The sequence below is a fragment of the Ammospiza nelsoni genome, chromosome 12 (assembly GCF_027579445.1).
Source record: "Ammospiza nelsoni isolate bAmmNel1 chromosome 12, bAmmNel1.pri, whole genome shotgun sequence".
Classification (NCBI taxonomy): domain Eukaryota; kingdom Metazoa; phylum Chordata; class Aves; order Passeriformes; family Passerellidae; genus Ammospiza; species Ammospiza nelsoni.
Window position 1 is genome coordinate 3,273,837 of NC_080644.1, and position 14,053 is coordinate 3,287,889.

Consider the following 14,053-nt stretch of genomic DNA (forward strand, 5'->3'; position numbering starts at 1 on the left):
ATTTTTATTATCATCATCATTCACCCTTTTTCAATTTGAGGGTTGCCATTTCTGCAAGGAAAAGTTTGATGCTTTTTTTGGACTAATTTATTTTTACTCCTGAGAACAAATGAAGATATTTTATTCAGGCCTCAAATTAATCACTTCTATGGAGAAGACAGTTTATCAAAGTGTGGTTATATTTCTTTTAATTTTACTTCTTTACCATCTGTGAAGCACTGTAGTTGTGTGCTACCTGTCTGATTTATCAGTGTCTTGTAGGAAATCAGCCTGAGGGATTTGGGAGTTTCAATTCGGTGGTGACCCTGAGAGAAAAGGATTTGCCTGCACTTGGTTTTGCAGAACTTGACAATGGTTTGATTTTGGCTTTGCTAATATGGAAATTTTCACCAGTGCTCTCAATGTCTAAAAATTTTCCTATTTCCACATGGTTATTTCCTGTCCTGGGCGAGGTAGGCTACTTTATTTCTTTTGCTTTATAATTTCTAGTTGCCAAGACAGTTTATTAAAAAAATAAAAGAACTTGGTAGGCAAAAGGAGATGCACTCTGTATGCTTGTCTTGCTGGTTTTGATATGGCATTCCTGAAAACCTGGAGGAGTCCTGGCTCTGTGGAGGTCCAGCTTCATGTGCAGATGGATCTGGGGTAGTCCTTGGTTAACAAACTGTGCTGTACTCACTGCTTACACCTACAGCATGGGTGTATGTGGTGTCTCTGCTAGCCTGGGCTTCTGGGACTAGAATGGAGCAACTGTGACACAGCAGGGAATTTGGCATCCTTTGAATGCCATGTTGTGGTGTTGGTACCATGTGTGGATGATTTCCCCCTTTTGTTTTGCTGTTAATGATGAGCTCTCGGGCTGGGGCCTGGCTGCAGCCTCAGCTTTGCGTGCACGATTATCTGGACGTGCTGCAGATGGAAATTGAACATCTAATTACTTTATAAGATTTGTGAACAGAGATTTAGAGCCTGCTTAGCCTCTGCTTGAAAAGTGCTTTCTGTGTGATTTCAAGTCTGCTTTTGCTCTCCTCCCCAGGTCCTTTCACAGATGTGGTCACTACAAACCTGAAGCTCGGCAACCCCACGGACAGAAATGTGTGCTTCAAAGTTAAGACCACAGCACCACGTAGATACTGTGTAAGGCCCAACAGTGGAATTATCGATGCAGGAACATCAATTAATGTTTCTGGTAAGCCATTCAAGCAGTTCTTTGCTGATTGAAAATAGCTTCTTATGATCAATTATTTCTTGGAATGCCTTCCAGCCTGAAAGTGTTTTGGTGAATCCAAGAGGTTGTTTTCATGGAGAAGCAGCAATTTCATGTATCCTTACTTCTCTTTCTCCTGGTCTAGCAGGAACAAGTTTGGTCTTCTTGTTTCGGAGAGGAAAAAGGCAGAAATACACAAATGATTGATATGGTTCATTAACAGCCTCAGCCAGCGTATCCAGACCAGTCCTGCTGCAGCCCTGCCCTCCCTGTGGGATTATTTTTGTACAGTCAGTTTTTTGCCAGCTTAACTTCCTGAACCAGCTCACCACGGGGTCAAACAAGTGCTTGGTTGAGCACATTGAGGGAGGAATAAAACTGGGTGGATGGTAGCCACTGGTTTGGGCTGGTGTGGGCTGATGGCAAACTGCCTTTGATTTAACCAACAGTGAAAACATTTACTTTCAAACCATGCTTGTTTTGTGTGCCTTGAAGATTCAGTATCCTTTGGTGTTAAAAATGTCAAATGACTAAATCTTTGCTGTTGCATGGGAAAAGTTAATGATTTTCTCTAATGAGTCAGTAGCTCTTCACTTGCCTAAGTTTGGTAATGGAAAGGCAAAGGAGTGGCTTACTTTGAAAGCATAAAGAGCTGAGTATTCTTACAAACAGTATCTGTGTGTTATTAACTTACTGATAATATATTCTCTCAATAACTTCTCTGATGCATGTTCTTAATAAAGAATTCTGTCAAAGGATGTAGTTGTGGCATATTGGATGAATGAGGTCAGACTTGAGTTAAGAAAATTATTCCTGTAAACCTGCAGATTCAGATTTGCTTTGCTATTCCTAAAAAAATTAATATTGGCATGATAAGAAATATTATTGATAGGTTATACAGTTTGCTCCTACCAGCCTCTTTTAGCCTGGGATAAAATTTTGGGATGCCAAAACCAATGCTTTTTACTTGAAAAAAATTAACATGTAAAAATTGACTTCAGTTTCTTACTTAATAAAATTCAAAATATTTAAACACCTCACCCTTAGAGAGAGCTTGCTTCAACAAAATAAAAATTGATCCTGAAACCACTTTGCACTGTAAAATTAAGCAACTCTCATCCTGTGAGTCTTCTTATACATGCCCATATTTGCACACTCATTGATCTGTTGTCTTTGGGATTTCTGTGGTGTCAAATTGAGTGTGCAAAGGGCTGCAGGATTGTGCCTCCCTTGCAGTTAATCCCAGGGGAATGGCAGTGGGGAGGTAACCAGGGAGTGGTGGCAGCTCCAGGTGGGGCAGGCAAAGCACTTGTGCTTCAGGAGAGGGCCAGCACTACCCAGTGAGCTCTGGAATGACTAATATGTAAATGGAAAAGCTCTCTGGAGAGAAATGGAGATGTTTAAAAGTCGGAACAATTCCCAAGTAAAGCTGTCTGTCATCTATACTAGCTGCAGGCAAGCATATCAAATGCACTAAAATCAATGAAATGATAATGAAAATTAGCATGGTTTCTAGCTACAAATTATCTTTGTGCTATAAAGATGTGGATGCTTTTCATCTTGCAGATGAACTTTGAAAATTAAAAGCCTACTTCCTTTGCAGGCTCTTACCAGGCTTTTTGAAGTGTTGTCTTGATCTCAGTGTTGAGTTTTGCTCACAAGTGCCCCTTAGCTCCACCCTGAGCAAATACAGTGCAGGCAAGTGTTGTAGGAGCCATCTCTTGTTGTGCTGCCAGCAGATTGCTTTTCCAGCCTGGCCCTTCCCTGTGGCACACCAGCTACAGTGTGGATCTTATGAGTAAAGTATCCCCTTATGAGACTGCTGTGCTAACCCTGAGCTGTGCTCTGCTCTTGCTTACACAGCTTTAAGAATTTCCCTTTTCTGATAACCTTATTTGTAGTGATTTATGATTTGGTTAGTGTGGAAAATGGCTGTGGTATATTTAATCACAAGCTCACATGTGTGTTCTAATATTTCCATGCTGATATTAAGAGTAGTAATAAATAACAATCTTAAATTGTCAGTCCTTATATTAACATTGTATTTTAAAATGCAAGTAGCACACTTTCATTGTTCCTTAGGTAATTAGATAAGCTCCTTCAAACCATGCGTGGGACCTGATTTTGGTCTTGGGGATGGCAGTGTCTTTGGTTTTGATCAGCAGATGGGATCCTTTGGATGGGAGGCATCAAAGAGGGGACTGTTATTAACTTGCAAAATAAAATTGTTTTCAGATTCACAGAAAGGGAGGAAGATGTGTTTAACCTTTACTTTGGAGTAATATTGCTCGAGAACAAAAGACTGATTTTGGAGTTAATGAAGTGAAAAATAAATAGAATTTGTTTCTTTGCCTCTAAATCAGTTATCTTTTCAGTCATTTAATTCAAGTCTTGCACAGGGGCATAAAAATAGGACTTGAATAAATAGGACTTGAATTCCTTCAAACCTAGTGAAAATACTACTGATGGGAAATTATTTAAAATATAGTTAATACAGTAACTTCTGGACACTTAAGCTAATTGGGTTGTGTTTACTAAATGCAATCTGTTCCCTTCACAGCCACTGATAGCCCTGCATTGGTGCTGCACCTTGTCTCCAAAAAAATCAGTGCCTCAGCATTTGTTAGTCTAGAATAGAGAATATTATTGCCTGGAGCTGAATTTGGGGCAGCCTCTTCCTTCTTGCTCTGTAGTAACCAGATGCCTTTGTTATATTCCTGTGAAACTGTGCCTGTACTATTTTGCTGTGAGTGTATGAGAAGATATTTTGCTCTAAGAAGCAGCAGTTCCACTTTATTTCACATTAATATGATGGCTCATTTAAAGACTTAACAAAATGCTAGAAAAATAAAGCTCACTTTAATCTAGTGGAGTCTCAAATGCTGCCTTCTTATGCCATATCACAGCTTTTGCTAAATACCAGCATTTGAGGCCCTGTCAGCATGTGCTGCCTGCTGGGATGACGGGTTTGGAGCCCGTGTTTTCACCTGTTATATAATGGCATGTAATTTTAACAGCTGAGTTTATGTAACTGTGTGTGAGCTCTGTCATCTGATTCCATTGCACTGGGGCTGCAGTGCTGGGAAAGCACCACTTGCACACATTGCTGCTCAGCACCTCTGATTCCAGCACAGAGAGCTGATTTTGTGGCTTTGAAACCAAAATAAAAGCCGTGAATGGATTACAAAGGAGAAGTGAAGGAATGCCAGCAGACGCTGGTGAGTCTGCAGTGGATGGATCAGGAGGAGAGAGGAATTGCAGATGGCACCATCTGTGCTCAGTCCCACTGAAGAGAGCAGTCTGAACACGCCTCCTGGGAGGGAGGAGCAGCTGAGTTTGCTGTCGAATATCAGGGGGGGGATTTTTAGTCTTTTCTGAGCTTTCCTGACTTTGGAAAGGCAGGAATGGAGCTGCAGCCCTGTGCTCTGCAATCACAGTGGGTCTGCCCCATTCCCTCAGGCACGGACTGTGTCCCATCCACTGCTGCATTCCCAAGCTTTCCTTGGCAGGAAACTCCTGTGCCCTGTTCTGGGTTGTTCTTGCCTGCCTGCTTTAAAATTCTATCTTGATCTTCACAAATTCAACACTTCTTAGTAACATTGAAATATTTACAGAAATTTTATGTTTATTTATGAGAACATGGAACAAGGTGGGATGGTGCAATGGATTCTGCTCGTTTCTGCAGATGTGAGTCCTTTGCTCACCTCTGCCAGAGCTAATGGAATTCCACAAGGATCTTGAGGCTTGCCCCTGTTTCTGGTTGGGGTATTTTATGTGATATAAGTGTGGTAGATTTGATCCATCCAGACCATGAAGAATTCCATGCAGTGCCATTTGGGAAAATGATTGATAAAGGTAGCATTGAGCTGTTCATTGAGCCTGCTTAAGAATGAACAGTGATGTGGATGGAAATGTGAAAGCAGGGAGCTACTAGTGATGTTTCTTGAGAGTGATTCTTGGTTCCAATCTTGTTTGATGCTTTTACAAGCAATTCTGGAACAAAGAGTACTCTAAAAACTCTGATGATGTTGTAGAGTTGAGAGATTGAAGATATACAGCAGAATTAGGTGTCCTTGAAGGCTACAATAAGAGAAATGGGATGAGTTTCATTAGAAAAACTGCAGAATCACATATTTGGAGAATAAAATAGTCTGGCTACAGTTGCAGGCTTGTTGAATGAAGGGACCTGATTGGGGTGAGCAAGATAATAGAAATAATAATAATAATAGTAAGACATAATGTGGCTGTGAGGAAGGCAGATGTAGCACCGTACATCTGGATAAGGGAAGAGGTGAGAGGGCATCAATGCTGTGCTTCAAGGCTCTAGTAAAGTTTCCTGCACGTGTAATCAGAGGAGCTCAAACCAAAACAGGTGCAGAGGATGAATGGGGAGCCTGGCCTGGAGAGAACCCACCAAGTCTGGCTTAGGTTTACCACTAGGCCAGGAGCTACTGTGATTGATGGCCTGGAGGGCACCAGAAGTAAATGACTCTTCCCCTTCTCTGCTATTTCAGCATTAGGGCAGTGCTGGTCCAGGACCAAGTAAACAGGCCATTAATAAATTTAGATGGAAACTAGAGGAAGGTTGCTGACCATCTGAGCTGGGAGACTTTTCTGTTCCTTCTGCTCTTGGAAAGGACAGCTAGATCCTAGCAGGTGTTAAAGGGGTTCCCTGCTTCAGATTTCCTCTGTTCTTTGGAAAATCTGGTTTATTCTAGGAAAACCAGAGGAGTTTAATGCTTCTATCATTGTAACTAACTAATTGTAACTAACTTTGCCAGTGAACTGTTCTATGGAAAAGAAGGAGCACATTGGATGGTCAGTGCCTCTCTACTGAGGATAAAATGTGGGGATATTGCAGGAATGTGTGAGAAACCCCATGTGCATGGGTCTCTCAGTGACTCTGCAGTTTTTGCTTGTGGTAGAGCAGTGCTGGTGCTCGAGCTCTGGGGTGAGCAGCCTGGGAAGTGGTTGAGGATCTCTGCCTGATGGATGCTGCTGACTGTAAACCTGAAGATCACATTAATAATTTTGTTTTTTAAAACCCTGATTGCTGATGAAAATTGAAGCTTCTGACCAGATGGGACCTGTGATGTGATAAGGCATTCTGTAGGAACATACTTCTCACATAATTTTTGCATAAGGTTTGTGATTTCCATTCAGAGCAAAGGAGCCACATTCTCACTGGCAATTTCTCCAGCAATTAGGGCAATTTTATGGAACTAATCTTTCACAGAAACCCCAATAGTGTGTGGATAAATATTAAAATGGTTTGGTTTCCTCTTGAAAAAAGTACATCTTTTTGAGCTTCCCATCTGGCTTACAAGACATTTGCTGAATAATTTGTGTCAGTGTGGCTTTCATGTATTGATCTAAAAATACAAGTGCTAACAACGCCTGTGCTGTCAAGCCCTCTCTGGCTCTTGTGGTTCAGTGAATGGAGCTGGGAGCAGTGATCATTTGGCATTCCAGGATGGATTCAGCACTGTCCCTTGGGAAATGAGGATTTTCAAATGAGCTGATAGGTGCACTCAGCAAAGCAAGCTGAAAAAGCCACAACTGTGGAAGTTCCATAAATGCTGAGTAGTTCTGGCTATCCAGTTGGATCTTACAATTGAAATTATTTAAGTGTCTGCTCCAGAGGAAAAAAACAATGCTGCTGCTTCTCAGTGATGTGTCAGGCAGTGTTGAAATAGTTGTGCTTTCACAGTGCAGTCACTCCTGTTTGGGAAATAGTTTTAAAGGTAGCCAGTTAATTTGCAAACTTTTTTTTTTAATAATATCCAACTACTGCAAGGTGAGTTTAAAATGTATAATAATTTTTAAAGCACCTCATCTGAGAGAATTTATTGCCTGCCTTCTCCCTGGGCTTTAACAGGCATGTGGTTGTTGATGGCCACAGACTGTGTGCACAGTAAAGATGGCACAGCCATAACATACCCTGCTCATTAAGGGAGGCAGATTGGTTTGACTTGCCTTCATTTGCAATAAATGGGATTTTGGATATTGCTTTTATACAACAAACCCCTACAATTCGTGCACATGAATTTGGGCACATAATGGTAATAGCACCAGTACTTGAAAATGTTCCTAATTTTTGACCTGCTTCTCTTCTTAGTGATTGAATTGAGGGGCTGAAGTAAGAGAGGTCATAAAATGTGAATTTTTAAACCTTACACCATTTTTTTCTGTTAGCAGTAATGGCAGTATTTGCAAGCTTTGTTTTCAGTTTGAGGGGGTGGAGGCTTTTTGCAGTGTCTAATAACATGTTTGTGTAAACTGTGCTGCTGATTTCCACATGTTCTGTCTCATGGTGAAGCCAAGCTCATGGTTTTTAATGCCCCAGTAGCTGAACATCCAGGTGTTATTTGCAAATGTGGGAGTTCCAAGTGACCACTGTGATTAAAGATTATTCTGTGTAAATGAAATTCCCATCTGTCCCTCTTCAGGTTGCTTTAACCCAAAAGCAAAGTCATGGAAATTCCCAACATTGCTTAAAAAAATAAATTAAAGCACACACACTCCCTAAACCTGCTGTTCCTTCCTCTCTTTCTCCAAAGAGAGTAATTTTCTGCATAAGTAAATTTTGGAATGCTTTTTATTTTTTGAGTGAAGAGAAATACATTCCTTGCATACCTTTCATAGGCAAAGTTTGCATCCCATTTAACTATAAACTTCAAGCTATAAATTGGTAACAAACTTTCAGTAACTTATTTGTGGAAGCAAAATACTTGTACTTGATAAATCAAATGCCACGAGACTCTTAAACTTTTCAGAGGAAATTTCCATCCTGAGACTTGAACCTCAAGGTTTACAATGTTTGACTTTGCCTCTGTAGCTTTTCTCGGGCACCATCAGCAATATTGTGTGTACAGCTCATCAAAATGCTCCTTACTCCTGCCCCAAGGATGGAGCAAGACAAAAAGATGCTGTCTTGGAAAATGTTTCCCTCTGTCTCAGAAGATATGTAAATGATCCTATTTCCTATAAATGACTATTGTTGTCTTCTATAGCTGTGTACAGAATTATGTGGAGTGATCAGCATTTCTCAGACCAAAGTCTAGACAGACTGAGGAAATCGGTTTCTCTTGCCTCCTTTCAAAATTCTGGTTTAAAGTAGGTTCCTGATCTCAGCTGCTGCTTTGGTCTTAACAACAGACAACTTGAAACCATTTTAATGTTTGTTTTTCTGGAATCTGGTGACTGTGTCATCAGTGCATGACTGCAGCAGAGCAATGTTAATGCAATGTGTTCTGGGTTTTTTTCTTCCAGTGATGCTACAGCCTTTTGACTATGACCCTAATGAGAAAAGTAAACACAAGTTTATGGTTCAGTCTATGTTTGCTCCAGCTGATACTTCAGATATGGAAGCAGTAGTAAGTATTGAAATTATTTTAAATGGATTTCTTTCTAATTGTAGAATGTTGTAAGTCCTTTGACTGCATTGTTTAAGGGGTGTTGTCAAACCACACTGGAATAGTCATTAAAAGCTTTTCCAGATTTTCATCTCTGCATGGCAAGGAGTTTTCTGTTATTTTGAGCCCCAGGAATCTTGCACTGAGTTGTTGTCTGTGGTTGCTGCTTTAGGAAGCTGCTGTCAGTAATGGGATGCCACACCATGAAACAAGTAGCTGTAGTTTTTGCCTTATATCCTTCTTTAGAAAGGGCAGCTTGAATATATTCTAAGGATATACAGAATATATTCTAAGTCTGTGGCATCATTTTGATGTATCTACTCTCAGTCTTGAGTCTTCTCTTGAGCAGCTCCTTTGGCAAGATGCGAGAGGATGATTTACAAATATTGTGTTTTATTTTATCCCTACCTGTGTCTGCTGTGGCTTTGTAAATGAAAGGCCCTCACAGATTCTGTCCTGTGGATTACAAATGAGAGCAGTAGAATTATGTAGGAGCTGGAGCAGAGAAGGACAAAAGACATAAAAATGTCAGGCTACAGTAAGACAACCTGCAGAGGAGTAAACCACTATGTCAACTGCTGGCTTTCCTTTTTCAGCAAGATTTGCCCCCAGAAGAAGGCACAAGGAAGCTCTCTGTAGCCTGGCTTTTGTTAGCTTGAGAGAGCATCCAGTGGCTGTTGAGGACACAGTGTAAAAAGGAAAAAGATCATTTTTCTAAAAGTGTGTGGCTTTTGTGTGCTACTTAAAAACAAAAAAGCCAACCCAGAAATACTCTACAGTAGTCTTCACAATATGTGTCTTCTTCTGAATAGCTTCTTAAGGCTGTGGCACTATGCAGGTTAATAATTTCCCTTCTGAAACTGATTTATGGAACTATATTTGTTTAATGGGCTCAAAATAAGATCCAGTGGGAGAAACAGCAATAGTAATAAAATGTCTGCATCAGTAGAAAGATGTCAGTCTGCCTTTCTTTTGAGCTCTTTAATTTTTATGAGTTACTTTATACCATGACAAATGTTATTCTGCTGGCAAAGAATGTTTTTTAGGACCTAGATGGGCCTTGCAATTTTCCAAAGCTCTGCAGACCGATAGGATTCCTTTTCCTGTAACACTTTGATCAGTTCTCAGTTTTGTTACCACTCTCCAGATCTCTTCCTATTCTGGATGAACAGGTGAGACCAGTTATGGGAGTACTATAAAGCTTTCAACACTTCCCAGGCAGCCAAGGAGCTCGAAATAGATCTGACTTCAGCCCCAACAGAGCTGAACTTGGATTCAGCTGTTTAGGATGAGTTAAATACTACTCCAGCTTGCATGGGCTTAGCCATAATTTGTCACCTACTTGAGATATGCTGAGGAATACCAAGCTACCAGGAGGATGGTCAGAGTGAAGAGGAGCACGTGAGAACTCCAGGATAGAAGAGTGGACACTTCTTGCTGTTTGTTATCGCTGAGAATAAATCTCTTCACTTCAGGGTTACAGCTGATACTGAGCAATGGTTTATTACTGCTGATCCCTGTTAAAAAGGTTGCAAGGAATCTTGTTTATGGCAGAGTCCCCAGCTGAAGGGGAGAGGAGGAGTGAGGGGAAGTTGTCCCTCTGTGTGCTGCACATCTGGTGCTGTTCAGACATTGATGCTGGAAAACAAGGAGGGGGAAGAGCAGTCCTGTATTCATTCCAGTCAGGAAGAAAAGCTCATGTGAAATTGGAGAAGTTTGAATAGGAACTCCACTGGCCAGAGAGTTGAGATATCACTCTGTGATTTTTTTGGGGGGCTTGTTATCTTTCCCTTCCCTTGAATTCATCCCTCTCTTTAATTTTTTTCCTTCTTTTTTTTTTTAGCAGGCTCATTACTCCCCCCAGTCTCTGCTAATTACTCTGATACAGCTCCCAGTTCTCATAAATTACCTGTGGAAGTTTCAGACTATTTAGAATGATTTGCTTCATAGTATCTGGTCTGTCTTTATGATACCACTCAGTTTTGGTTTTGATCTCATTTTTCATCCTGAGTGTGGTGTGATAAACACCTGTGGGTTCTTTCTGAGTGAAATGATGTGATTTGTTTACATAATGCACTGCATTTCCAATCTGCCTGATTGTACTCATATGTTTAATATGAAATTAATATTAACTTATTCCAGTGGAAAGAAGCAAAACCAGAAGAACTCATGGATTCGAAACTTAGGTGTGTGTTTGAGCTGCCAGCAGAGAATGATAAGCCTGTGAGTATTTTCAGATGCATACTGAGTGATTTGACTTAATACCACAGTAAATCCTGTAAAATGGCATGTTTGTACAGACAGCTGGATAAGCACAAGACAGAGCCCTCTGTTCACTGCCTGGATGGCATCACCCTTTAAAAACACAATGTAAACTATTTAAAATCTTGGTAATCCTTGGTGTAACTAACAGCCAGTTTAAACTTCATAAATACAACAGTGGCACAAAGCAATTTTTGAGTTGATCTGTTGTCATTTAGTGAAAGGTCACAGGATAAAGAATACTTAAAAAAATTAGAGGTGCTGATTGCTGGTTGTGAAGCTCAGAGTTTATAGTGAAGCAGTTATAATCATCAGCAATATAAATTTCACTGCCTGTCCAACATTCCTTAGAACAATTCTGATTTTGTCAGGTGAATTGATAGAAAACTCATGAGGAAGACACAAATGCAGTTAGGAATTGTATTGAAATTATTATCTGTAATATTGTAGGATCCTTTCTTTTAGGGTAATAGACACGATAATTTGTAATGCAAATATGTCTTGTCCAGTATAAAACTGGTAATGGATTGAATAAACTGAAAAATGCTTCCTAGTGTGCTGGTACTAAAGGCACAGTTGTTCTACCTTGCACTGAACATCTGTAATTAGGATTATGTAATTGGCTGGGGAGAGGTTTGGTTTTATGGGAGACCCTTTCCAAAGTGCAGAGCATGGAGGAGATCCAAAGGCAGGAGAGGGAGCAGGGTTGGGTTGGGAGAGCTGAACTTTGTTTCCAGCTTGGGTTGCAAATTCCTGCATCCCCACAGAAACTCAGAAATAGGGAGAGGGGACAGCCAGGAGTGCAGGGGAGGGAGCTGCAGCCTGTGCTGGTGCTGCAGTGGCTGCTTGTGCTGTGCCTGGGGAGGGACCCGTGGTTGTGCACCTGGTTTAGGGACATTTCTGTACATGCAGGGTCTGAAAAGTCAAGGTTATTCTCTCTTCACTTACTGCTGCTGATCTGATGTTTTCTGGGATAGCAGTAAAGTTACAGAAAGCAAAATGTTGTTTATTTCTTTTGATACAGGCACGTGTCAGGTGTGCACAGACAATTTTACCTGATTCTCCTCCTATGTATCAGGTGTGTGGTGTGGTGTTAATAACTAACCAAAAATCACTCTATCCTTTTTTAACAGCATGACATAGAAATAAATAAAATTGCATCCACAACTGCAACAAAGACAGATTCCTCTATAATGTCTAAATCAATAAGTTCTTCTTTGGATGACACTGAAGTTAAGAGAGTAATGGAAGACTATAAGAGGCTTCAAGTAGAAGTTCAGAGGTTACGGGAGGAGAATAAACAGTTTAAGGTAAAGATTGCTGTTGTTTTCTTTTCAGATTTACCCCTTTCCTGAAAAAGAAGCTTCCATCTTAAAGGTTTGGTTACCTGACCTTAGCACAATATTTTACTGCTGTCTATAAAGTAAAAGATAATTCAGGTTTCTCTGTAAACTGCGAGAAGGTGCTGAAATCAATGGTTCCTTTGAAAGGAGGCACAAGTCATGCAGTCACAGAAGGAGATTGGGTAGCAACCCAGAGCCCAGAGGAGTGAATTCCCCCTCTTTTTTCTTTTCCCACCTAATTTCTCAGTCTGAATTAAGCATTCAGTGTTGGACTTGGCCCCTTCTCCCAAACCATGGGAGCTTGAGGGCAGTGTTGTGCAAATACTGAGTGTTTCAGTAATTGCACCTGTAATGTGCTGCTGAAATGGCCAAATTAAGACAGATGAATGGGAAATGGGCTTCCTGTCATATCCAGCACATGGCTGGGAAATCCAGTAATTGAGAAGCCTTTATCACTCTGCTGAAAAATTCTTTTTACAGTAGCTTGACTTGCTGTAAGTGTCTACTTCCATGGGTATCAGCACCAAGGAAAGTGTGGATGCTGTGACTCCTGCAGCCCAGTGAAAGGAGCTCTGTTCTCTCAGCTCTGGTGCTGCTTGGCTGGCTGATGCATGAAGGAATTCTTGAAAACAGTTTTGTTTTGCACAGAAATAATATGTGTACGTAACAGACATGGCCCTAACTTCCCCTTGTGTTCTTGTTTTGCCAGTGACTCAGTACTGTTAAATTCTGTATGATTTTATTTAATTTTTTACCAAATTGTTCTTGACTAAACACTGTACAAGAGCTATCTAGAATTGAGCTGATGTCTTACATAAACATCCCAGATAGGTGAGCTCTTTGTCCCTTTGTGGAGTGTTAAAAACACCTGTAAAATACCAGGAAGCAATGCTGAATCACTGCCTGCTGTCAGTGCTGTCAGTGTCAGGCTGGAGTCACTGTCAGAAGGAAATTAAAATATTTTAAATGAAAATTTGTTGTTTCTATATCAAGTGTTTTGTATTTAAACAGCATTTTATTGTTTACAAAAGTCAGTTGTCTCCATTCAGAATTAGAGCAGCAGTGAGGTGTTGGGTAGCCTGTGGCTTTCAATTAGTCAATAAATAAATTATTAATAGAAAAATAAGTTCACCTTCAGATCATGTAGGTGTCCCTTTAAATTCAAAAGTGAGAAACACTGACATACCCCAAGCCCTTTGAACTCCACTTACCTGGCAATTTTGAAGACTGCAGTAACTTTCATTACAATTGGGTTCCTTGAGTATTTAGGTAGAGACTGGAGACTTTTGCTTTGATACCTTATACTTTTGCACTATAATACTGTATCACATTAAGAAGTCTAACACTGTTGCTTCAGCTGGACGCAAATTAAGTCACAAAAGACTCATTTCCCCTCTCCTGGAGTGCTCAGAGTGTGTGTGTGTGAGTGGAGTGTGCTAACACACAGCTGTGCTGCGCAGCAGCTCAGGGAGAGCTGAGGGGAGCATCATTCCCACCTGGAATGAGAATTTCTGCTGGTGTTGCTTTGTTTTATCTGTTGTCTCATCTTTAAATCAGGTGAGCTGCCAAATTCCTATCAAGTAAAATATCCTAATTATTGCCATTAGATTCATGTCAGAATGTCAGCATTAATATGATGGGGAAGCTGATTTCCCTTCAAGGGCTGGGAGATCTGCTTGTGACATCTGACATGGAAAATGAGGAGTGTAATTGCCTTGGCTTGTGAAAAACATGCAACTTCCTCTTAGTTATACTGAGAAACGTTTTCCCCAACAGCACCTTTGTTACAGAGCAAGAAAAGCACCTTCATGGCATTTCCTCCATCA

The 14,053-nt window shown here is 40.6% G+C and overlaps 1 protein-coding gene across 2 annotated transcripts in view; it reads left to right on the plus strand.

Annotated features, from left to right (window-relative positions):
* VAPB (VAMP associated protein B and C) overlaps positions 1–14,053 on the plus strand; it is a 37,380-nt gene that overhangs the window by 14,785 nt on the left and 8,542 nt on the right. The window contains exons 2-6 of one of the 2 annotated variants that reach the window (XM_059480823.1): positions 1,037–1,189; positions 8,480–8,583; positions 10,765–10,845; positions 11,909–11,962; positions 12,223–12,261. In XM_059480823.1, the coding sequence (XP_059336806.1) occupies positions 1,037–1,189; positions 8,480–8,583; positions 10,765–10,845; positions 11,909–11,962; positions 12,223–12,261 (431 nt within the window). Of the gene's footprint in view, positions 1–1,036; positions 1,190–8,479; positions 8,584–10,764; positions 10,846–11,908; positions 11,963–12,017; positions 12,195–12,222; positions 12,262–14,053 lie in introns of both variants that reach the window. The other variant, XM_059480822.1, reaches the window with a different exon arrangement.